The sequence below is a fragment of the Nannospalax galili genome, unplaced genomic scaffold (assembly GCF_000622305.1).
Source record: "Nannospalax galili isolate Female #2095 unplaced genomic scaffold, S.galili_v1.0 scaffold385, whole genome shotgun sequence".
NCBI lineage: Eukaryota > Metazoa > Chordata > Mammalia > Rodentia > Spalacidae > Nannospalax > Nannospalax galili.
Genome location: NW_008354956.1, coordinates 2,053,770 through 2,078,554, shown reverse-complemented (window position 1 = coordinate 2,078,554; position 24,785 = coordinate 2,053,770). Strand labels below are relative to the sequence as shown.

Below are 24,785 nucleotides of genomic sequence, written 5' to 3'. Positions count from 1 at the left end.
GACCCATGAGGTACCTATCACCCACATCCATAAACCCTCCTGCCCCTAGTAACATCCCCTTCACTCACCCAGCCCTTTCAGGATCCCCAGATCCCACCTCTCCATCCCTTCAGGATCCTGATGCACTGAAGGCTGCTGGCAGCTGGGTCAACCTGTCTCAGGGACGCCTGGTATTTTGGGAGCTGTTCTCTGTGGACCAGGCATCTTGGTGGCTCCTTTTGGATTGTCAGACCCTGTTGGTGACACTAAACTGACCCTTTTGACTTTTCAGCTTCCAGGGTTACATTCCTTAAGGGATCCTTGGCACTAAAGAACCCCAGTATGCTCTGACAAGCCCGTCTTCAGAATCCAAGGACAATGCCCAAGGCTAGCCGGGACCTTCACAACCAAGAACTGGAAGATGGGACTTGAGACCATCCATCTCTTTTCATTTCCCTTGGTGTCTTCAGACTCATGTTTCAGTATGGACCACTCAAATTTAGCCCTCTCTGCCCTGACCATGGTATCTAGCAGGGATTGGTGGCATCTAGCAGGGATTGGTGGCATCACAGGGAACACACTGGAGGGCTCTGTGCCTCTGCAGCTTAGGAGACTTCCTCCAGTGAACCTACCCCTACTTCATTATTCATCCCATTTCATTTGGTTTCTTCACCCCAGGTCACCATGGGTTGGCCTCCCCAGTGAGAGATACATCTCTATGTCACTCCCCAATCAGGGTGGTTGACTATGTGCCAGATCAACGAAGTTTCCACAGCAAAGGGGTCCGAAAGCCAATTGAAATGGCAGCTGTCTAGATTTTATTTTAAGGCCAAAGAGCCCTGGTTGAATTTTAAGTTATTTGCTGTTTTGGCATGGAGGTGGGATGAGGATGGGGGGGTGAGCTCTGGTGAATAAAGCATGTTTAGAGTTGGCTTTGAGATCCTGATGTCTGTAATCTTTGAATTTGGTGGGCCTTCGCTTTTGGGTGCTGGGAGGGGGAAGGAGGGAGGGGACTGAGGAGCTTGGAAAGAAAGGCAGGAAGGGGTCCGGAGCTGCTTTTCAGACTCGCTTCCCCTTATCTCCTCCAACACAGGCCACCTAGTTGAGGACAGATTCCTAAGTCCTTCTCAGTCACCACCTGGACCTCAGATTCTTTTTCTTTTTAAATTATTTTTATATTTAGTGGGGGTGGGGAGGCAGACACAGCATGTACAAGTGGAGGTCAGAGAACAATTTGCCAGTGTGGTTTCTCTCCTTCTACCACGTGGGTCCCAGGGATCAAACTCACGTCTTCAAGCTTGGTGCCAAATGCCTTTACCCTCTGAGCCATCTCACTGGCTCTTTCTTTCCCTTCTGTCCTTCCCCCCCCTTCCTCCGTTCCACTGGGGCATGACCCAGGGCTTCACAGATGCTAGTCATAGTCTCTTACCATTCTGATATATCTCTTTTCATGTCTGGCCAGGGGTTTCTCTCTTGCCCTAAGAAGCTAGGGGCTGCCAGGTTTGATCTATGATCCAGTTGGGCATGGTGGCGCACACCTTCAATCCCACCACTCGGAGGCAGAGGCAGGTGGATCTCTGTGAGTTCAAGGCCAGCCTGGACTACGTAGTGAGTTCTAGGCCAGCTGGGCTACAGGGCAAAAAGACCAAAAAAAAGTGTGATCCAGCCAGGTATGGTGGTGCACACCTGTAAATCTCAGCACTTGGGAAATGGAGCAGGAGAATCAGGAGTTCAAGATTATCCTTGGCTACATAGCTACATCAGAGCATTTATTTATTTATTTATTTGTTTGTTTGTTTGTTATCTGTTATCTTGTTGTTCAACAAATAGTTACTGAGCACCTGCTTAGTGCTGCTGTTCTAGGTACTTAGAGAACAAGGTTTGGTGGCCCATGTTGTCATCCCAGCAATTGGGAGGTTGAGACAGTTCTGAGTTCTAAGCCAGTCAACAAGAATTGGGGATATAGCTCATTGGTACAGTGCTTACCTAGCATTCATAAGGCCTGAGTTCAGTCCCTAGCACCAAAAAAAACTGATACATGTATAACTTAATGGCAGTTGGGCAAAATGCCTAATGAAGGAAAAGAAAATCGGACAGATGGATGAAGAAGAGAGAGCGGGAGAGGTGTACATCTAAGCAGAGTCTAAATGAACCAAGGAAACAGGCAAAGATTATGGGGAAAGGACATTCCAGACAGGAGGGCAGAGCAAGTTCAAATGTACTGAGTTGAGTGGGCAGAATACACAGGAAGTAGGCCAGCCGGATAAGAGAGAGCTGAGACAGTCCATGGAGTGGGCAGCTTCTGATGCAGCAGACACTAGGGAGAACCTGGCCTCTTTTTTTTTTTTTTTTTTAAATACTGATAATTGGACTTAGGGTTGTACACATATTAAGCAGATGCTCTACCACTGAGCCAGGTCCCCGGCCCCTCACTGGGGGATTCTAGGCAGGGGCTCTACCACTGAGCCAGGTCCCCAGCCCCTCACTGGGGGATTCTAGGCAGGGGCTCTACCACTGAGCCAGGTCCCCAGCTCCTCACTGGGGGATTCTAGGCAGGTGCTCTACCACTGAGCCACACCCCCAGCCCCTAACGGGGGTTTTCTATGCCAGCCCTCTCTACCACCGAACTGTAAGAAGGTAATCTTTAGTGACCATGTTCAAATTCTGAATTCCACCCCTGGACTCACCTGCCACCAAACATAGAAACTAAGTTTAGGAGATCCTAATCCTGTCTCAAGGTTGTCTCCCTAAATAACTCTGCCCATGACAGAAACTCCCAGGTTAAACCAAACAGTGGGAAAGAAAGAAACTCAATCCAGGGGCAGGCAGAGATCTATGATAGGGCACCAAGAAGGGGTCTTTCTGCCCTGCCACTAAGAGGAAGCACATTCTTTCTAATTCACACCAAGGTGTGCAGCAGGTGGAAGGCAGACGTCTGCGATGGCACCTGTAGGACAAGGCACAGCTGACCTAGGTGCTTGGGGCCCAGACCTACAGCTGGAACAGGACTAGGACAGGGGTGAGGGTAGGGGGAGGAGAGTCCATTAAGCAGGTGATAGAGTGTTAGAATGGAACAGACCTCTGACAAAATATGAGTAGTGATTTTGAAACACAAGCACCAGCTTGGTGGTTCATGCCTATAATCCCAGTACTTGGGAAGTGAGAGCAGGAGGATAGGCTAGAGTTCGAGGCCAGCCTGGGCTACACAGCAAGCTCCAGGCCAGATTGGCTACCGAATGAAACCCTGTCTCAAAAAAAAAAAAAAAAAAAAAAAAGCGGGCGTAAGGACAGGCATGGTGGGGCACATACCATTAATCCCAGCACCTGGAGGCAGCTCTCTGTGAGTTTGAGTCCAGCCTGGTCTACATAGCGAGTTCCAGAGTTCCAGGCCAGCTGGGACTACAGGGAGACCCTGCCTCAAATACACACAACAAGGGGGTCTGGCATGGTGGCGCATGTCTTTAATCCCAGCATTTGGGAGGCAGAGGCAGGCGAATCTCTGTTTCAGGCCAGCCTGGTCTCCATAGTAAATCCAGGGCTGTTATTGCTACAGGGAGACCCTGTCTCAAAAAGACGAAAAAAAAAAAAAGTGGGAGGGGGTAGTCTGGGTAGATTGGGGAGATGACTAAGTAGGTAAGAGTGTTTGCTCTGGAGAAATAATATTAGTTCGAATCCTCAACACTCACTTAAAAAAGCCAGGCAAGGCTGCATGTGCCTGTAACCCCAGTGTTGTGGGTGGAGCCACCTTACCTGGGTCCTCTGTAAGAGCAGTAAGTGCTCTCAACCACTGAGCCATCTCTCCAGCCCTATAAATACATTTTTGAAAAAGACATGGAATATCATTTTGCTCTGGCCTCTGCATGTGCATGCATGGGTACATGCACCCAACCATTCACGTGCATGTAACACACACACACACACACACACACACACACACACACACACAAAGACTAGGGGTGTGGTTCAGTTGGTAGAGAACTTGTCTAACATGCACAAAGCCACCTGGTTCAATTCCCAGAACCATGTAAGTTAGATATGGTGGTGACATGAGGATCAGGAGTTCAAGGTGATCCTTAGCTACATGGCAAGTTTGAAACCAGCCCAGGCTACCTGAGACTCTGGTTCAGAAAAGTAGAAAAGGGGGCAGTGGGGCGTGGTGGCACACGCCTTTAATCCCAGCACTCAGGAGGCAGAGGCAGGCGGATCTTTGTGAGTTCAAGGCCAGCCTTGTCTACATAGTGAGTTCCAGGACAGCTAGGGCTGCAGGGAGACCCTGTCTTAAAAAGATCCAAAAATAAACAAACAATAAATAAACAAATAAACAAGTAAAAAAGGGAGACTGGAGAGATGGCTTGGTGGTTAAGAGCACTGGCTGTTCTCGTAGAGGACCTAGGTTCAGTTTCTAGCCCCCACACCAGGCAGGCGGCTCACAACTACTAGGAACTCCAATTTGAGGAGGGCTGATGCCCTCTTCTGGCCTCCAAGGTCACCTGCACAAATACACAAGTATACACATAATAAAAAATAAAATAATTTTAAAAGGAAAGGGGCCGGAGAAATGGCTCAGTGGTTAAGAATGCTGGCTGTTCTTGCAGGGAACCTGTTTGACCACTAAGAACCTTCTGTAACTCCAGTTCCAGGGGTTCTGATGCCCTCTTCTGGCCTCCAAGGGCATTGCACATAATGCATAACACATACATGCAGGTAAAACACTCACTAAAATTAATTTCTTTTTGGTCTTTTTGAAACAGTCTCCTTGTAGCTCCAGCTAGCCTGAAACTTGCTATGTAGATCAGGATAGCCTTAATTTCACAGAGATCCACCTGCCCCTGCCTCCCACGTGCTGGGATTTAAAGCCATGCAGTACCACGCTTGGCTAAAAATAAATAAATTTTAAAAAGGAAAGCTTGGAGACGAGCCATCTCTCCAGACCTGTGAGCGCACATGCAGAGGCCAGAGGCACCCCAATACTGGAATTACAGATGTGTGTCACCACTGAATATGTAGTTGCATGTGTACTGCAGTCCACCTACCATTGAGCCAGATGCCCAAGTTAATATTTTATTGGGGTTTAAAAAATAATTGTACTTATTTATTATGTGTATGAGTATATTGCCTGTGTGTACATAAGTGCACCCATGTTGTGTAGTGCTCATGGATATCAGAAGAAGGCATCAGAGCCCCTGGAACTGGACTTACAGATGGTTGTTGGCCACCATGTGTATGCTGGGAATTGAACCCAAGTCATCTGCAGTCTCTCTAGCCCCTTGGTGAGTTTTATTATTTTATTATTCATTTTATTTATATTTTATATGTATGAATGTGTTGCCTGTATGTATGTAAGTGCACCTGTGCCATGCAATGTGCAAGGACAGCAGAAGAGGGTGTCAGATGCCCTGGAACTGGAGTTATGGGTGGTTATTAGCCGCTGCTGGGAACTGAACCCAGGTCCTCTGCATGAAGAGCCAGTGCTCTTAACCTCTGAGCCATCTCTCCAGTCCTGGTGAGATTTTTTTTTTAATGTGTATGAGTGTTTTGCCTACATGTATGTAAGTGCACCCATATTGTGCAGTGCCCAGAGTCAGAAGAGGGTGTCTGATCCCCGGAAATGGAGTTACAAATGGTTGTTAGACACCATGTGGGTGCTGGGAACTGAACCCAGGTCCTCTGCAAGAGCAGCCAGTGCTCTTAACCACTGAGCCATCTCTCCAGCCCCATATTTTAGATTTTTGAGACAGGATTATACTTTTGTTTTATCGACAGTCTCATGTATGTAGCCCAGGCTAGCCTTGAACACTGTAGTGGTGGATGACCTCGAACTTCCAATCCTCCTGCTAGGATTACAGGCATGCACCTCCATACCTGAGGATTAAACATAGAGCTTCATGCAAGCCAGACAAGCATTCTACCACCTGAGTCACATCCCCAGACCCTTTTGTGGGTTTTTTTGGGGGGGGGGTCCAAGTCTGTGTGGTCCTGGCTCACTAAGGCTCTCGGGTATAGTCTAGGCTGACCTCACACGTGCAGCAGTCCTGCCTCTGCCTCCTGTGTGCTGGATTATATGCCTGAGCCACTGTGTCTGGCACCTCTCCTCTTCTTACAGGATCACCTGTCATTTTGAATCAAGGGCGCACCCTATCTTCAGTATGACTTTATCTTAATTACATCTCAAATGACCTATTCCTGAATGAAGTCACATTCTGAAACTGCAACATATTTTTGTTTGCTTTTGCATTACTGGAAACCAAATCCAGAGTCTCCACATGCTAGGCAAACACTACCACTGAGCCACATCATGTAGTCCCTTAAGTAGTACATTCGACACAAGCACTCTACCATTGAGCTCCCCCAGTCCACTAAGAAGTCATTTTTACTATTTTGAGAATGTGTCTCATGTATTCCAAGCTAGCCTACAACTCACTAAATAGTGCTCTATTAAACAGTTCTAGGTCTTGCCTAGACTCCTCCAGTGATGGCCTGGGGACGTGGCTCGGGAGAATCCTGCCTAGAACCCCCCAGTGAAGGGCTCTCAGTGTGGCTTGTCGCTCAGTGTGTGTGGCTCAGTGGTAGAGCACCTGTCTAGAATCCCCCAGTGAGGGGCTGGGGTGTGGCTCAGTGGTAGAGCCCCTGCCTAGAATCCCCCAGTGAGGGGCTGGGGTGTGGCTCAGTTGTAGGACACCTGCCTAGAATCCCCCAGTGAGGGGGTCAGGTTATGACTCAGTGATAGGATGTGACTCAGTGGTAGGATGTTTGCCTAGAATGCACAAGGCTCAGGTGTCCATTCCCAGCACTGCAAAAATGAAAGATTACTGATAACTTCAAGTTACAAGCCTGGGAGTTCTGTTCTTGGTGTCCATTGACCTTGTACTTGCACAGCCTCTGGCACTACAGGTCTTTCTTCTTGCAGGTGGCCCTCATGGAGTTTCTGGGTCATCACACAGCCTTGGTCCTCTTGGGACTGCACTGACTTCTCTGTGCATGGTGGAATGCCCCAGCCTCAGGCTTTAGATCCCGTGTTTTCAAATTTCTTTCTTTTCTCTTGTTTGCTTTGGTGTTTTGAGTCAGGGTATTAAGTAGTCCAGGCTCCTGTCTCTGAGTCCCAAGTTCTGGGATTACAAGGTGAGCACCCCCAAGCCAAGCCGCATCTCTTTTCTAACTATGCCTGCTCCCTAAGGAACCCCATTTAGTCCCACAGAATTAAATGTCACTTATTCACTGACAATTCGCTGACAATTCCCAATCATGCATCTCTCTTTGGGGGATACATGGTGAGAAAGGGGGATTGCTATGCACCTCAGGCTGGCCTTAAACTGATGCTCCTTCTGCTTCAGCCTTCTGAGTTATGGGATTACAACAAGGTGCCATCACTCTGGGCCCAAATGTCCATCTCAAGACTCCATCTTGGAGACTGAAGAGTGCCTTACAGTTAGAAGAGCTTGGTGCTCTTTCAGAGGATCTGAGCTTGATTTCCAGCACTTACATCTGACAGCTCACAACTCCTATGACTGTAGCTACAGGGGATCTGATGTCCCCTTCTGTGTGTATACATGCTCGGGTATCCTTGGAGGCTGGAAACAAGCTTTAGATCCTTTGGAGGTGGAGTTACAGGGGTTTGTGAACCAGATCCCAACTCTAGTCCTTAAAATAAAGCAACAATGCCCAGCGTGGTGATGCACACCCTTAATCACAGCACTCAGGAGATGGAGGCAGGCAGATCTCTGTGAGTTCCAGGCCAGCCTGATCTACCTAGTGAGTTCCAGGCTAGCTGGCTACAGGGAGACCCTGTCTCAAAAACAACACCAACACACCTGTCCTCCTACTACTTTGGAGGCAAAGGCAGGAAGATCACTGCTGGCTCAAGGCCAGCCTGGGTTACACAAACAGATTCTGTCTTGAGAGATGGCTCAGTGGTTAAGTACACTGGCTGTTCTTGTAGAAGACCTGGGTTCCGAATCCCAGCACCAACATGGCAGCTAACAAACCCAGTTCCAGGGGATCCGGAAGCCTCTTCTGTCCTCCACGGGGCATTGCAGGACACCGGTGCACTTACCTACATGTAGGCAATACAGGAATATACATAAAAATAATAGCTGGGCGTGGTGGCACACGCCTTTAATCCCAGCACTCGGGAGGCAGAGGCAGGCAGATCTCTGTGAGTTCGAGGCCAGCCTGGTTTCCATAGTGAATCCAGGAAAGCTGAGGCTACAGGGAGACCCTGTCTCAAAATAAATAAATAAAAATAAAAATATTAAAATATTTAAAGTTTTTAAAAAATATTTAAAATGAGCTCAATGAGGGAACGGACTTTTGTCCTTTATATGCATTGCACTATGATCTATGTGGACATTCATGAGTATTTGTTGAACAGATAACGGAAACACAGTATGCTGAATGTCCTTGAAACAGCAGGCAGACTTCTAAAATAAATTTCAGAGGACTAGACTCCTGTCATCCTGCCAACCAGTCCTCTAAATTCATTTCTGCTTGTTTTTTCCTTAAAGCAAGCCGTAGCCAGGATCACAGTGCGCACCTTCCAAGAAATTCCTTCCTTTGAACTTCCTAAGTCATGACGTCAAGATGTGGACAGAGGCCCCCCCCTCCCGCAGGCACCATTGGGAGGTTGGTGTGTTGTTATGGTTACCGCCTATGCAGGGAGGGAATATCCCCAGGGTGCTCCGCCTCAATCTGTAGGAGGTAGGTCCCAAGCGACCCTGCGCAGTGGTGGGTTTGGGCGTAGGCAAAGTGGTTTCCTAACACTCCCATCACACCCACACAGTTGTCATGGAAACGAAACTCTTTCTTTCCCCTACCCCATCTCATCTCTCTCTTCCTTCCATTTTTCCAACAGAAAGACTTTTCGCTTAGTTAGAGGGCAGAGTAGGCAAGGAGACTGCCCGGAAGGCGGAGATTCCGCCCGGTCCTAGCGCAGTCTCCAGCATCTCTCCTTTCTCCACCCGTGCCACTGCTGGGACTTAGTCTTGGGTATCACCACGGGCCGCGCATGCGCGTGGTAGTTTTGTCCGTGAGCACAGGACGCTAAACTCGAAGCTGCGCAGCTGCATCCCGTTGGGACGGCCCAGTGAAGGACAATTCTGCGCTTGCGTCGCGTTGGGAGGCGGGGAGAATGCAGCCCTAGCTGTAAGGGCGTCTAGAGACCGCTGGCACCTGGCGCGCCTGCGCCTTGGCCCTCGGGGCGGCCGGGGGCGGGGCCCGGAGAGGGGAGGACTTGGGGGGGTAGGGAAGAGGCCGCAGAAGCCCGAGTCCTGACCCACCGGCAGGCGGGGGCTGCGGCGGCGCCGGTGAGTGACCCACGGCCCAGCTCGGTCCCCATTCTCTGCAATCCTTCACTCTTCTTGGGAGTCCAAAAGAGCCTCCTGTGGTCCCCTTGTCCCGGACCCCCGTTATCTCCAGAGCGCTCCTTAATTCCGGGCAAGCCCAGCACCCTCACAATCCCTGCAGATGCTAATCAAAAATATTTTACCATCCCACCTTTATTCATGGACGCTTCTCATAGCTCTAGAACAGACGCCCCATTGACCTAGGAACCCCCCAAGACCCCCCTCTAATCTGGATACCCGGGTCTGCTGTATTGCCGGATTAGCATCTCCTCCCTGCTACGTGCATCTTCGACCCCTAGGGCATCCTCAGTTCCCTTTCCTCCCGGGTACCCCCTTCTCCTCTAACTCCTGCAAGAGACACCTCCAGCTCTTCACTTTTGCTTATTTCCCTCCATCCTTCCAGACCCCCCCCCCAATTTCCCATCAACTCCTCAGCGAGGCACCCAGTGGCGGCGTGAAGCACTCAGAGGGTGTCAGCTCTTAGGAGATACCTCTGACTGCATCCGACACCTCGCCGCCCCCACCCCCCGTCGTCATCACCGTTGCACACGGGACGGAGGAGCCCGTGTCGGGACGACACGGGGACACCGAGCCCCCGCCAGCGTTGTTCGCCCTTTGCCCGCAGCGCCGGCGCCCCCCATGCGCCAGGCAGCCGAGGGGTGGCATCGGGGGGCGCCATGGCCTCGGCGACCCCGGCGGTGGCGGCGTCGGGCGAAGCGGAGGAGACCACCCGGCTCCGCAAGCCGCGCTTCTCCTTCGAAGAGAACCAGATCCTGATTCGGGAGGTGCGCGCCCACTACCCGCAGCTGTACGGTGCGCAGAGCCGTCGGGTGAGCGTGGCTGAGAGGCGGCGAGTGTGGGACAGCATCGCCGCCAAGATCAACAGCATCACCAGCTGGAAGCGCACGGGTCAAGAGGTGCAGAAGCGCTGGAACGACTTCAAGCGCCGCACCAAGGAGAAGCTGGCCCGCGTACCGCACTCCACGCAGGGCGCCGGGCCGGTCGCCGAGGACGCCTTCTCGGCGGAGGAGGAGACTATTTTCGCCATCCTGGGTCCGGGTGTGGCATGGCCCGGGGCTGGTGCTGGAGCTGGTACCGGGACTGAGGAGTCCCCTGCAGCTGCCCCTTCACAGCCATCGGTTCCAACTGTTGGTGCCCAGCGCTATGTGTTGTCGGAGGATCGCAGGGAGGATCGCCGGGCAGGTGAGTGGATCCCAGAGCCTTAGTCTTAATAAATGCAAGCACTCCCAAAGCCTGCGGTGCGCCCTCCCGGCATGCTTTTCAAGCCCAGATCCAACAGGCTAGTTCATAAGATCTCACTACAACTCTGGGAGGTGGAGGTGGGTGCTGTCATCCCAGTTCTATAGCTGGGGACCCTAAGATCAGGAAAAGGAAAGAAGGGAAGGGGAGTGGTCTAGAGATGCTCAGTTGGTAAAGTGCTTTTCTAGTTTGGGTGAAGTCCTGGGTTGGATCCCCAGCACTGCATAGACAGAATGTGGTAACACAAGCCTGTAATCCCAGTATGGGGACATTGGTGACTGACATTTCAAGGTTATCCTTGGCTGCATAGTGAGTTTGAGGCCAGTCTGGGCATCATGAGATCCTGTTTCAAGTAATATATAGAATAAAAATAAATTCAAAAGAGAGGAAAAGACATGTGTCCAGTGGGTTCTAGAGCTAGTTAGTAACTGTTGGAAGTAGACAAGGTCGGCCAGGCAAGGTTTAAATAACTGACTGCAAGCAGGAATCCAGCCAGGTGGGGCAGACCTCTCCTCCCAGCTACTGGGGAGGCTGAGGCAGGATGACTAAGAGTTCAAAGCCTGCCTTGAGCTACAGAGTGAGTGGGAAACTTAGGGAGAACCCCCCATCTCAAAATAAAAGTTAAAACAAACAACAATAAAAAAAAATAGGGCTAGATATGGTGACACATGTCTTTGATCCCAATACTGGGAAGGCAAAGGCAGGTGGATCTATGTGAGTTCGAGTCTAGCCTGGTCTACATAGCTGGTTCCAGGCCAGCCAGGGCTACCTAATGAAACCCTATCTCTAAAAAAATAAGTAAGTACAAATATGTATCAAGAATGTATTCCATGAAGGGTAGTCAGCAGAGAGGCAGACTCTGGTCTGAGTGAGTCAGTGAGTGTCAAACTTTGCCACTTAGCAGTATCATCCTGATAAATTGTTGCACATTACTTTTTGCCTCTGCAGAGAGTAAAAATAATTTTCTCCTCCAAGGGTTTCTGTGAAGACCAAGTGAGATAATATAAGCAAATTGCTGGACAGTGTGTTTTCAGAGGGCATGGCTAGCTAGCTAGCTCTCGACACAATAGTCAGTGTGGAGAGATCCATACTGTTTCACTATTTGGCATATCACACACTTGAAAACATCTAGTGACTTTGTCAAGGTCACACCTGCAGAGCTGGCTGTGGAGACTTCCCTGGTGCTTTTTTTTGGGGGGGGGCGGGGAATGGGACAGGTTCTCACGTAGCCCAGGCCAGGCTGGATTTGAACACCCTACGATGTAGCTGACAAAGCCCTTGAACTTCTGATCCTCCAACCTCCACCTCGAGTGCTGGGATTATAACCCTTTACCACCATGCCCAGATTATGCAGAGCTGGGGATGGCACTCAAGGCTTGGTGCATGCTAAGAAAGCATTCTGCCCAGGGAGCCACACTCTTAGCCTGTGGATTATTGTTTTTTCTATAGCTATTCCCCAAGTACCTGCCCTGTATTGAGATAAACCAATGACTGAGACCGTTCACGTGGGGAAGGGGAATGGGACTCCGAGTGACAGGCCTAGGATGGGGAAGCTCAGGGCCTGGGGAAACCCAAAGGATAATCTTTCCCAGGCTGGGGGTATAGAGGAGGGCTTCCTGGAGGAGGAGGTGTGAGAGCTCAGAAAGCCATCCTGGTGAAAGGAACAGCTTGATGATGGCATGGAGACTGAATAGCATGGCCAGTGAGAAGTCAAAAGAAGCTTGGGAGAGGAATTAGAAAATGATTTCGCAAAATAAGTTGTTTGAGGGGCTGGCGAGATGGCTCAGCGATTAAGAGCCTTGGCTGCTCTTGCAGAGGACCTGAGTTTGAGTCCCAGCACTTACATGGTGACTAACAACCATCTGTAACTCCAGTTCCAGGGGATCCAACACCCTGTTCTGGCCTCAGCCAGTATTGCATGACATGTGCACTTACATACATGCAAGCCAAATGCTCATACACAGAAAGTACTAAATAAGTTTTTTTTTAATTATTTAATTAGGAAAAAAAGTTTTTTGAGATGAAGTGAAAAGAGGTCGGCAGAAGTCAGACACTGCTGGGCCTCGGGATGAGGAGAAGCATTTAGATTCTATGAGCCTCGGATGCTGGTGCACGCCTGTAATACACTGGTGAGGTGGAGGCAAGAGGATCAGGAGTTCAAGGTTAGCCTGGGTGTACAGCTGGAGAGATAGCCCAGTGGTTAAGATCACTGGCTGCTGCTTTTGCAGAGGGCCCAGGTTTGGTTCATAGCACCCACATAAATAAATCTAAAAAAGAAATTGAAACTGGGTGGAACACACTTTTAATCCCAGCACTTGGGAGGCAGAGGCAGGAAGATCTCTGTAAGTTCAAGGCCAGCCAGGGCTACCTAATGAAACCCTATCTCTAAAAAAATAAGTAAGTACAAATATGTATCAAGAATGTATTCCATGAAGGGTAGTCAGCAGAGAGGCAGACTCTGGTCTGAGTGAGTCAGTGAGTGTCAAACTTTGCCACTCAGCCAGCTGAGTTCTAGGCCAGCTGGAGCTACAGGGAGACCCTGTCTCAAAGAAAACAAAACAGAAAGCTGGGAGAGTGTAGGGAGGAAGAGACATGCTGTAGAAGAGACAAGCACAGAAGCTGTATGATGGAGGGTGTGACATGATCACACTAGGTAGTTCTTTTTTATTAATTAAAAAGTTTATTTATGTGCTTTTTTACTTATTTGTATTTTATGTGTACGTGTTTTACCTACCTGTATGTAAGTGCACCACATGTGTGCAGTGCTGTAGAGGCCAGAAGAGGGCATTAGATGCATTGGAACCCGAGTTTCAGATGGCTATTTGCCACCATGTGGGTGCTGGGACCTGAACCCAGATCCTCCTCTGCAAGAGCAGCTAGTGCTCATAACCACTGAGCCATCTCTCCAGCCCCTAATTTAATATTTTTTTTCACTTGTGTATGTGTACATGCATGCCAAAGTGAGTGTGTAGAAATCATAGGTCAATTTTCAGGAATCTCTTCTCTCCTATTGTGGGGTCTGGGAATTAAAGTTATGTTGTCAGGGTTGCATAGCAAGTATCTTTACCGGCTGAGCCATCTCATTGGCCCCAGACCAGATAGTTGATATAATTCAGAGAGGTTCATTTCCCTTCCTAAAGTCACACAGCAAGGAAATATCAAGAACTTGAATAGATTTTGTCCAACAGTCTTGTATTTAACCACCGGACTAAAATGACCATCAACAACTATGAAGTTATTGAACAGGACAGAATTAGATTACTTGGGGCTTGTAAGTCAAGGTCCAGACTTTGGACTCACCTAGAGGACATTCAAAGGCCAGGAAACTGTCATAAATCAGAACCTGTGTTCTCAGTTTGAATCAAATCTCTTTTTCTGTTAAACGGCTCCATTGAACCAGGTCAACCATAACAAACTTATCTTTTTTCTTTTTCCATTTTTGTGTGTGCATGTATATGTATTTGCATGTGTGTGGGTACACGTGTGCTGTCATGTGTAGGCCCAAGGCTGTTGTTGTGAATCATCTTTCACACTCTTCACTTCATTCACTGAGGCAGGGTCTCAAATCAATCCCAGAGCACACTGATGTGGCTAGTTCTGTTAGCCAGCTCGCACTGAGGATCCTGTATCCACTTTCCAAAGCTGGCATTATAGGCAGCTGCGATGCTCACCCAGCATTTCTGTAGGTTCTGGGATCCAAACCTGGGTCCTCACATTTGTAGGTAAGCATTTTATCACTGAGCCACCTCCCTAGCACCAAGTTGGAGGTTTTTGTTGTTGTTTGTTTTTTAAGTTGTTGTATCCACTTTATTCATTTGTTAAATATTCAGTAGATTTACAGAGAACCTCTTCCTGGGGAAGATGCTGGATGACTGTACTGTGGGGGAAAAAATAGGAAACTCCTTTCCCTTCCAGAGCTGACATAGTTGGGGAAAATGTACTGTAACAAATAGCCCCATGCTGTACATAATGCCAGTAGATAACAACTTTTTTTTTTTTTTTTTTTTTGGTCTTTTTGAGACAGGGTTTCCCTGGAAGCTGGCCTGGAAGTCACTATGTAGACCAGGCTGGCCTTGAACTCAAAGAGATCCACCTGGCTCTGCCTCCCAAGTGCTGGGACTACAGGTGTACACCACCATGCCCAGGTAGGTAACAACTATTAAGAAGAGAAACAGGAGAGATGGACCAGAGGTTAAGAGCACTGGCTGCTCTTGTAAAAGACCCGGGTTTAGTTCCCAGCATCCACATGGAGGCTGCTAACAACCATCTGTAACTCCAGTTCCAGGGGATCTGTCACTCTCTTTGGGCCTCCACAGGCACACACGTGGTGCGTCTGCATGTACAAAAACACTCATGCACATAAAATGAAAATAATAAATAAGGCTTTAATCCCAGCACTCGGGAGGCAGAGGCAGGTGGAGCTCTGTGAGTTAAAGGCCAGATTGGTCTACATAGTAAGTTCTAGGACAGCTGGGGATACAGGGAGACCCTGTCTCAAAAAGACCAAAAAAAAAGTAAAATAAAATAATAATAAGTGAGATAGAATTTTTAAAGCTCTTTTTGAAAAATGAAGAGAGCTGAGTGTGGTGCACACCTTTAATCCCACCTCCTGGAGGCAGAGGCAGGCAGATCTCTGTGAGTTCAAGGCCGACCTGGTCTCCATAGCAAGTTCCAGATCACCTGGGGCTATAGGGAGACCCTGTCTCAAAAAGACACATAAAACGAAATAAATAAATATTTTTTAAAAAAAGAGCCAGGCGTGCTGGCTCACGCCTGTAGTCCCAGCACTTGGGAGGCAGAGGCAGGCAGATCTCTGTGAGTTCAAGGCCAGCCTGGTCTAGTGCGTTCCAGGACAGCTGGGGCTACACGGAGACCCTGTTTCTAAAAGACCAAAAAAAAAAACAGAGAAAACCTATTGAAAGAGCATCAAGTCAGGCCACGTATGGTGGCTTACATCACACTCCCAGTATTTAGGAGGTTGAGGTCAGAGTATCTTGAGTTTGAGGCTAGCCTGGGCTATCTAGTGAGAAGTTGTCTCAAAAAAGGGGTGGCTGAAGAGATAGTTCAGCAGTTAAGAGCACTGGTTATTCTTGCAGAAGACCTGGGTTCAAATCCCAGCATACACACGGTGGTTAACAACTGTCCAAACTCCAGTTCCAGTGAAGCCAAAGCACTCTTCTGTCCTCTGTGGGCACCACGCAACATGGGTGCACTTACACACATGCAGGCAATACACTCATATACATAAATAAAATAAAAATAAATAAATAAATAAATAAATAAATAAATAAAATTTAGGGGGCTGGAGAAATGGCTCAGCGGTTAAGAGCACTGGTTGTTCTTGCAGAAGACCTGGGTTCAAATCCCAGCACCCACAAGGCAGCTAACAACTGTCCCTAACTCTAGTCCCAGGGGATCCAGTAGCCTCTTCTGACCTCCGTGAGCATTGTAGGACACAGGTGCACTTACCTACATGCAGGCAATACACACATACACATAAAAAATGAAAATAACAAATACAAAAATTTTTTTAGTCTTTTTGAGACAGGGTCTCCCTGTAGCCCCAGTTGTCCTGGAACTCACTGTGTAGACCAGGCTGGTCTTGAACTCACAGAGATCTGCCTGCCTCTGCCTCCCAAGTGCTGGGATTAAAGGCATGCACCACCACGCCTGGCTTAAATAAAATTAAAAAAAAAAATTTTAAAGGGAGGGGGGATTGGAGAAATGGCTCAGCAGTTAAGATCACTGGCTGCTCTTGCAGAGGACCCAGGTTCAATTTCCAGCACGCATACGGTGGCTGACAACCATTTGTAACTCCAGTTCTAGGAGATCTGATGCCTTTCTCTTGCCTCTGTGGGCATTGTATGTGGGTACACTCACATACATGCACACAAAACACTCACACATAAAATAATAAAATATTAAAAATATACATGAGCAAATAATGTATTGTATGATCAAGAAAATTAGGGAAGACTTCTCTGAAGAGGTGAATTCAACTGAATTCAGAGACCTGAATTCAGAGGTTAAGGGCAGTGGGCATTTGAGAGAAGAGCCCTGGAAAAGGCATGTGCAAAGGCCCTAAGGTTCTAACATGCTTAATATGTCCTTAACTAGTCTCTTAATGGTGGGTCAAACTTACCAAAGGGAACTGCTGTAATTGAGGCATAGGAACAGAGCCTAGAGCATTTGTGGGCAGCCTGCTGTGTTATTGGCACTGGAAAACATGGCTAAGGACCATTTATCTCTGACAGGATTTTAAGGAAATTACCAGCCAGGCCTAGTGGTACATGCCTGTAATTCCAGTACTCAGGAGGCAGATGCAGGGTCATTGAAAGTTTGAAGCCAGCCTGGTCTACATATGGAGTTCTAGGCTAACCAGGGCTGCAGAGCAAGATCCTGTCTCAAAAAACAAAACATCGGGGCATGGTGGCACACTCCTTTAATCCCAGCACTTGGCAGGCAGAGGCAGGTAGATCTTTGTGCCTGGCCTACATAGTGAGTTACAGGCCAGCTGGGGCTACAGGGAGACTCTGTCTTAAAAAGACAAAACAAAACAAAACTGAAAGAAAGAAGGGACCACAAGAGAACTTAGTGAGTAAAGACATTTGCAACCAGACTGACAACCTGAGTTCATCTCTGGGACCCAGATGGTGGAAAGAGAGAAGCAACTCCCACAAGCTGTCCTCTGAGCTCTACATGCACAATGTGGCATGTGTGCATGTGTATAAACAAACACAAATAAATAATGTAGTAAATTTTTAAAAAGAAGAAACAACAAACTAAAAAGTGGACTGGGGGTGTGACTCAGTGGTAGAGCCCCTGCCTAGAATCCCCCCTCAAGGGCTGGGGGTGTGGCTCAGTGGTAGAGGACCTGCCTAGAGTCCCCAAGTGAGGGGCTGGGGGTGGCTCAGTGGTGGAGCACCTGCCTCGAATCCCCCAGTGAGGGGTTAGAGCCCTTGCCTAGCTATGCGAGGCCTGGAGTTGCATCACTGGGCATTTCTCTAGTTGCTGGTAAACAGCAGTGAGCACACTAAAGCCTTGCCTGGTAGAGCTGACCTAGGAGGATTAGACAAACAGATCCCACACCCAGGGGAAATGAGTGCTTAGAGAAATCATGTAGAGCTAAGGGAGGGACAAAGGTCTGGCAGCCACTCTAGGGGACAAGCAGAAAGGTCTCCCAGAGGAGATAGCACTACAGCCTTAAGGCCTAGAGGAAATGAAGGAAGAACAGGCAGGTGTGGGGAGGGAAAGGTGTTTCCAGCTCTAGGGATCAGCAAGTGCAAAGGCCCTGAGGCAAGATCAGGCCTAAATAGGTTTGAAAACCATCTAGGTAGTGGGAATTAGTAAACCAGAGGGAGAGGAAGCCCAGGATGTGAGGTCAGGGCTGAATGGAGACAGGTGGTGCAGGGCCTTGGAGACCCCAGGCACTTTTCTTTTTCTTCTATTTTTCTTTTTCTATCCTATTTTATTATTATTTGTGTATGAGCATATTGCCTGCATGTATGTAAGTGCACCTGTCTCATGCAGTGCCTGCAGAGGCCAGAAAAGGGTGTCAGATCCCCTGGAACGGGAGTTACAGACAGTTGTTAGCCACCATGTGGGTGCTGGGAAGTGAACCTTTTACTCTTGAGTGTAGTCAGAACCCCAGGAGGGTTTGAGAACAGAAAGGGCTGTATCTGGCTAATATTTTTGTTTTGGACTTTTTTGTTGTTGTTTTCTTGTCTGTTTTTTTTGAGACAGGGTCTCCCTGTAGTCCCAGCCCTGATCAAAGAGATCTACTTGCCTCTGCCTTCCAAGTATTGGGATTAAAGGCATGTACCAATGTCTTGGTAGGCTAGTATTGTTTTAATGTTTAAATTATTTGTGTTTGTGTGTGTGTATACATGTGTTTACATTTGCATGCACATGCCATAACACTCGTGGAGGTCAGAGGACAACTTTCAGAAGTCAGTTCTCACCTTCCACATGTAAGTTCTGGGGATCAAACCATCAGGCTTGGTGATAAGCACGTTTACTCAATGAGTCATCTCACCAGCCCATCTAGCTGGTAACTTTAAAATCTTTTTTTTTTTTTAAATCTTTTTGAGACAGGGTCTTCCTGTAGCCCCAGCTGTCCTGGAACTCACTATGTAGACCAGGCTGGCCTTGAACTCAGAGATCAGCCTGTCTCTGCCTCCCTAGAGCTGGGATTAAAGGCGTGCACCACCACGCCTGGCTTAAAATCTTTTTAAAATGACATTTTATTTATTTTGTGGGCATGTGTGCAACAGCATGTATGCAGAGATCAGGAGACAACTTGCAGAAATTGGTGGTTCTCTCTTTCCATCAAGTGGTTTCAAGGGATTGAACTCAGGGTGTCAGGCTTGGCAGCAAGTGCTGAGCCATCTCTCTGGTCCCAATGCAGTGTTTAAAAAACAGCTTTTTAGGCCTGGAATGGTGGTGCACACCTTTAACCCCAACATTTGGGAGGCTGAGGCAGGTGGATCTTTGTGAGTTTGAGGCCAGCCTGGTCCACTTAGTGAGTTCCAGGTCAGCTGGGGCTACAGGGAGACCCTGTCTCAAAAAGACCAAAACAACAACAAAACAGCTTTTTAGGGCCAGTATAGAGGTGCATGCTTTTAATCCAGCATTCAGGCGGCAGAGGCAAGTGGATCTCTGTGATTCAAGACCAGCCTGGTCCACATAGTGAGTTCTAGGCCAGCTAAGGCCACAGGGAGACCCTGTCTCAAAAATAGGAAGGAAGGAAGGAAGGAAGGAAGGAAGGAAGGAAGGAAGGAAGGAAGGAAGGAAGGAAGGAAGAGAAGGAAAAGAAGGAGCCTCCAGCAGCTTGAAGGATTAAATGGCCATTCCCTAGGCAAGGGTGGCTGAGGAAGGAGAAGTGGGGGTGGTCAGCAGCTAATCTCATTGGGTGAGGTTGGGGTGCCATTAGATAATGTGTACTGTTATATCGCACCCCTGGAAACACTTGAGAGCTTAGGCCTGCGCTCTGGCAAAGGTTCAGGTCATCCTGGGCTGTGGGTCTCTGTGTGCAGACTGCTGTAGTCTAGGATTATAAATGAGGTGCCAGATGAGTAGAGGTGGATGAAGTCCAGCAGGCTGGAAATGAACTGGGAAATCCTGGCATCCTGACTGGTGCGAGCTTCCAGATGACCAGCATGTCAGCCTCCCCACCTCCCCCTGAGAGGTGCAGTGTCCAGATGATCCAGAGCTTTGTGGAACCTTAGCTTTTTCTCTGTGGGAGATGGGACTTCTGGGGACAGCGGAGGACTCTTAAGACGCTGTTGGTTTTCACCAAGTTGAATGTCTTGATTCCTCTGTGTTCAAAGACTGACCTCTCCTGGACCTCTACTCTATGATGTGTTCTGATTTGGGTTTTATCATTATTTCCAATACTATTACTGTTCCTTTTCTTTTGTTTAAGACTCTATAGCCCAGGCTGACCTTAAACTCACTATGTAACCCAGACTGGGCATGAACTTCAGCTAATCCTCAGGACAAGTGTTAGAAGCATGAGTCACCATGCCCACCTTGTTTGGTTTTGTTGGGGGATAGGGGTCTTACGTGCCCAGGCTGGCCTAGAACCCACCAGTGAGGAGCTGGAGTTGGATCTCTATGGTAGATGACTCAGCTATAGTCCACTAGTGAAGGGCCTGGCTTGAACTCTTGATCCTCCTGCTTCAGTTTCCCAAGTGCAGGGATTATATACGTGTACAACCAAGCTTGAAGAGTATCCTTTTTTATATTTTTTAATGTTGTATTTATTATTTTTATTTTATGTGTATGAGTGTATTGCCTGCATTTTTGTAAGTGCACCTGTGTCATGTAATGCCTGTGAAGGTCAGAAGAGGGCGTTGGATCCCCTGGAACTGGAGTTACAGATGGTTGTTAGCTGCCATGTGGGTGCTGGGAATCAAAACCAGGTCCTCTGCAAGAACAGGCAGTGCTCTTAACCACTGAGCCATCTCTCCAGTGGGAGTGAGTGTGTGTGTGCCTGCACAAAGGTGAGTGCCTGCTCACCCACACTGGAATACCACAGCATGCATGTGGAGGTCAGCAGACAACCTTTGGAAGTTGGTGTCTCCTCAACCATGTGGCTTCTGGGGACTGTAGTCAAGTCACCAGGCGTGGCAGCAAGTGCTGTTACCCAGTGAGCCATCTCTCCTGATCAAGAGCAATCTCCTTAAAACATAGTAAATCAGGGGCTGGAGAGATGGCTCAGTGCTTAAGAGCACTGACTGCTCTTGCAGAGAACACAGGTTCCATTCCCAGCACTTACATGGCAGTTAACAACCGCTCATAACTCCAGTTCTAGGGGATCTAAGGCCTTCTTCTGTCCTCCACAGGCTGTGTAGGACATGGGTACACTTCTACACGTGCAGGCAATACACTCATACACATAAAATAAAATAAAATATAAAATAAAATAAAACATAGTAAATCAAGCCAGGTGTGGTGGTAATCCCAGCACTTGGGAGGCTGAGGCAGGAGGATTGGGAGTTGCAGTCTAGTCTAGTCTGCATTACACAGGGAGTCCCTGTCTCAATGAAGGAAAAGACAGAAACGACTGAGAGATTGCTCTAGAGCAGGAAACCAAAGGAGGAATAATAATGCCTTGAAGGTTCATGCATAATGATCTCTCATCTCGCTCTCTCTGACTCTGTGTCTCTCTCTCTCTCTCTAGATACCCCAGCCCACAGCAAGGGGGACTCCAGCAGCCCGGAGCCCTGGTCCAGGCCGGCTTGCAATCCCCAGGAAGCCAAGGAGCGTGAGTCCCCGCCCCCTGCAGTCCCGCAGACTGTCCAGCTAAGGCTCCACGTGGGATTCTCCCCCCCCCCCCCCCCCCCCCCGCCGCTAGTCCAAGTGGCACCCTCATCCCCCAGCCCCCCACCTCCTCCTCCTCGGCCTCCGCCCACCTCAGCCCCAGACCAGTCCCTGGACTTCCTGCGAGCACAGCAGGAGACTGCCAATGCCATCCGGGAGCTGGCTGGCACCCTCCGGCAGGGATTGGCAAAACTGAGCGAGGCCCTCAGTGCCCTCTTACCCCTTCTGCCTGGAACCCCAGCTGACCCGCAGCCCTCACCCCCACTCCCGCCGCCACCCCCACCTGCCAGGCCGGTTCTGCCACCTCCTGCCCCCAAAGTGGAGATCACCCCAGAGCCTGTGTCCGTGGTGGCCGCTGTCGTGGATGGGGCTGTGGTTGCAGCTAGGGGAGTCATCATCTCCCCTCGGAGCGAGGAAGGGGTGCCCAGACCACCCCCAGCTCCTCCCCTGCCTCCCCATGACTCACCCCCACACAAGAGGAGGAAAGGTTTCCCCACGCGGAAGAGGCGAGGCCGATGGAAATCTCCTTGAAAGCTACTCCGGTCTACGCTGCTGCCTGCAACCCCTCTCCCAGCTTGGCGCAGTGGAGGGAGGGACGATGCGCTCTGCCCACCCCAGCTGCACCTTGGCTCCCTGCTCCAGGGGAGTGAGCACCCCACCCCCTGTGCTAGTTAGTGCCTGATTCTCTGGGTAGGCCCGAGTGGGCTCCCCCAGCCCCTTTCTCTGGTACTGTGCTGTCTGCCTAGCTGCCTCCTGCAACCCTGACTTCTAAGCCATCAACTTTATGTTATTAAATTACCCTTTGTGGGGTGGGAGGTGCGACATGCCCCTTTGCCTAACAGTTCCTGTTTTTGACTTGAAGAGAGGTACCCGGTGGGGGCTCCCCACCTCCCCAACCCAGACTTCGGACGGGTTGGAAGTTGTTAGACAAATCAGAATATGGATATAGCCTGCTGTACCCTAGGGAGGGGAGGTGGGGTTCTGACTCTGGAGGTGTTAAGTTGGGGCCTCTTCCTTCCCTTGCCATGTATCTGACCTCCGGAGCTCAAGCCCCCCGCCTTTCTCTCAGTGGTAATAAGATATCAATAAACTTATTTTTCATACAATTAAATTGAGGCTCTGAGACAAGCCTTGAAAATCTTGCACTTCAAACGACCCCACCCTCCCTTGACTGGCCACACCCTCTTAGGAGAGGCCACACCTCCTGAATTTGGAGCTAGAGGGTTGATTTTACACCTTTTTTTTTTTTTTTTTCTCGGTAAAGCAATAACTAAACTTGGTGTGGCTGAGTAGTGGGCAAGGTTGTAATCACAGCTACTCAGAATGCTGAGGCAGGAGACCTCGAAAAAAAAAAAAAAGAAATCTTCAAAGAATGTTTCACACTTCAGAGTTCATTAATGTTCATGCAGAAGCTATAAAGTAGAGCAGCTTGGGTGGGTGATTCAGAGAAGGACAGGTTGCCCTGAGGATCAGACTCCCAGTGTACAAGACGAGAACTGGGCTTTTACTGTGTTGAAGAACTTTTAGCAAGGGGACAGTGGTTAATGCTTTTGCAATCCCAGCACTCAGGAGCCTGAAACAGGATTGCCATGAGATCGAGGCCAGACTGTTTCATAGTGAAACCCACCTCTCTCTCTCTCCTCTCTCTCTCCTCTCTCTCTCTCTGTCTCTCTCTCTGTCTCTCTCTCTCTCACACACACACACACACTTTTTTTTTAAATCCAGGTATGGTGATGTATTCTGTAATCTCCATCCTCAGTAGGCTGAGGTAGGAGGATCCAGAGTTTTAAGCCAACCTAGGCTACATAGTAAGACCCTTTTTCCAACAAAACAACAAAAATAATTGGCTGGTGCTCTATCTCCCTGGTAGAGCTCTTAGCATAAGGCCCTGGATTCCATCCCGCACCAAAAATAACCAAGTAAATAAATAGTGCACGAAACCGATTGTGAACATAGTATCTCTTAGAAAACCTTAAAGAATACGTCATTTCTTTTAACGGAGAAAAGTGTTAAAATAATAATACAGGTGGTAGGTATAATTGTGAAACTGAAATAGCAGAAAACAGACTGGAGAAGAAAGCAGGCAGCCGCTCAGGGTGCAAACCAATGAATGCAAACTAGCTAGACGCGCAGATATTTTTGCAAGCATTAAACATGGACTGGGGGCGGGGGGGGGGGACTGATGCAAGCTCGAAACTAGCGACATACAACGCTCCTCCCCCAAAGCTTGAGGAAGAAAACATGGGGGCGCCCAAAGCCAGGCTGGGCCCACCAGGTATTGACCACTCATGGCTGGGGAATAGTGGTCTGACGCTTCCCTCCCCAGCAACCACCTCTTGCTGGCCAACTCTTGGCTCCCTCCTCCATCCAAACCCGGGCTCAACGTTAGGCTCCCCCCACCCTCCAAAAATTCCTGCTTGCAAAGCACGTAAAGAAAGTTGGGGGGGGTGGCGGGAATCGGGAAGGCCTCCCCCAACCTTCCAGGCAGCGGAAGTGCGTCATTTCGTTCATGTCGCAGAGCATTTTGGGAATTGTAGTGAGAAGGGGGCACGCTGAGAGGCCAATGGTTTAACCCTTTGGAGAGAGACCAAAGCAAGCGCGTAGTTGGAACTTGAGTTGAAAGGTGCTCATTCCCCCCACCTTGAACAGATGAGGAAACTGAGGCAGGCACCTGGCTCGAAAGGCTTCAGTCTGCTTTACTCCTCCTGTGAGGACCGAGCCTGAGTCTAGGATCTGAGATTCTGGAGCAAGACAAAGTGCCCAGTAGACATCCTTCTCCAATCCAGTAGCCTGCTTCCCTCCTCTGAAAATATCCAATCAGAGCCTCCCCGCCCCGTCCCAAGAGCTGCTGCCTTCCTAATTCGCCATTGGCCCTTCTTTGAGAGGCGGGGATTCTCAGAGAGGGCAAGAGTCTAGTCTAAAGCTGCTCAGCAAATCAAAGCAGAAATTGCATGTCAGGAGCAGAGCGCAGTCTCACGCCTGTCATCCCAGCACGAAGGAGGCTGAAGCAGGATTGCAATGAGTTGGAGGCCAGCCTGAGCTGAAGAATAAATCCTTGTCTCCAAAAGGAAAAATGAAAAAGGCATGCCCAGCAATTTGTACACCCCAAGTTTTTATGAATCTGTGATAACATGTGATCACTTATATCACATGTCTTCCTCCTTCAACCCCGTGCACATAGTAAGGGGCTGTGCGTGGACAGCCAGCCAGCGGGACCACCCTTACCGCCCGTCCCCTTTAAGAAGCAGCCCCGGCGGGACTACATTTCCCAGAAGGCTTTGCCCGCGCGTTATGTAACTTTCCCTACGAAGCGGCCTCTGGGGCAGAAGAAGGAGGTGGAGGCGGCGGCGGCCTTTGCAGCGGCGGCGGCGGGAGCGGCGGGAG

At 49.2% G+C, this 24,785-nt stretch overlaps 1 protein-coding gene across 2 annotated transcripts; it reads left to right on the top strand.

The window, feature by feature from the left end:
- The first annotated feature begins 9,196 nt into the window (after window positions 1-9,196).
- On the top strand, window positions 9,197-22,545 carry Mypop (Myb related transcription factor, partner of profilin). 2 transcript variants are annotated; one of them, XM_029555531.1, is made up of 3 exons: window positions 9,197-9,278; window positions 9,943-10,520; window positions 21,262-22,545. In XM_029555531.1, the coding sequence occupies exons 2-3, from the start codon at window positions 9,995-9,997 to the stop codon at window positions 21,930-21,932; spliced, it is 1,197 nt and encodes a 398-aa protein (XP_029411391.1). In that variant the 5' UTR covers window positions 9,197-9,278; window positions 9,943-9,994; the 3' UTR covers window positions 21,933-22,545. The 2 variants fall into 2 exon arrangements, with proteins under 2 accessions (XP_029411391.1, XP_029411390.1); XM_029555530.1 differs by having other exon boundaries at window positions 9,721-10,520; window positions 21,262-22,544.
- Window positions 22,546-24,785: the final 2,240 nt, after the last annotated feature.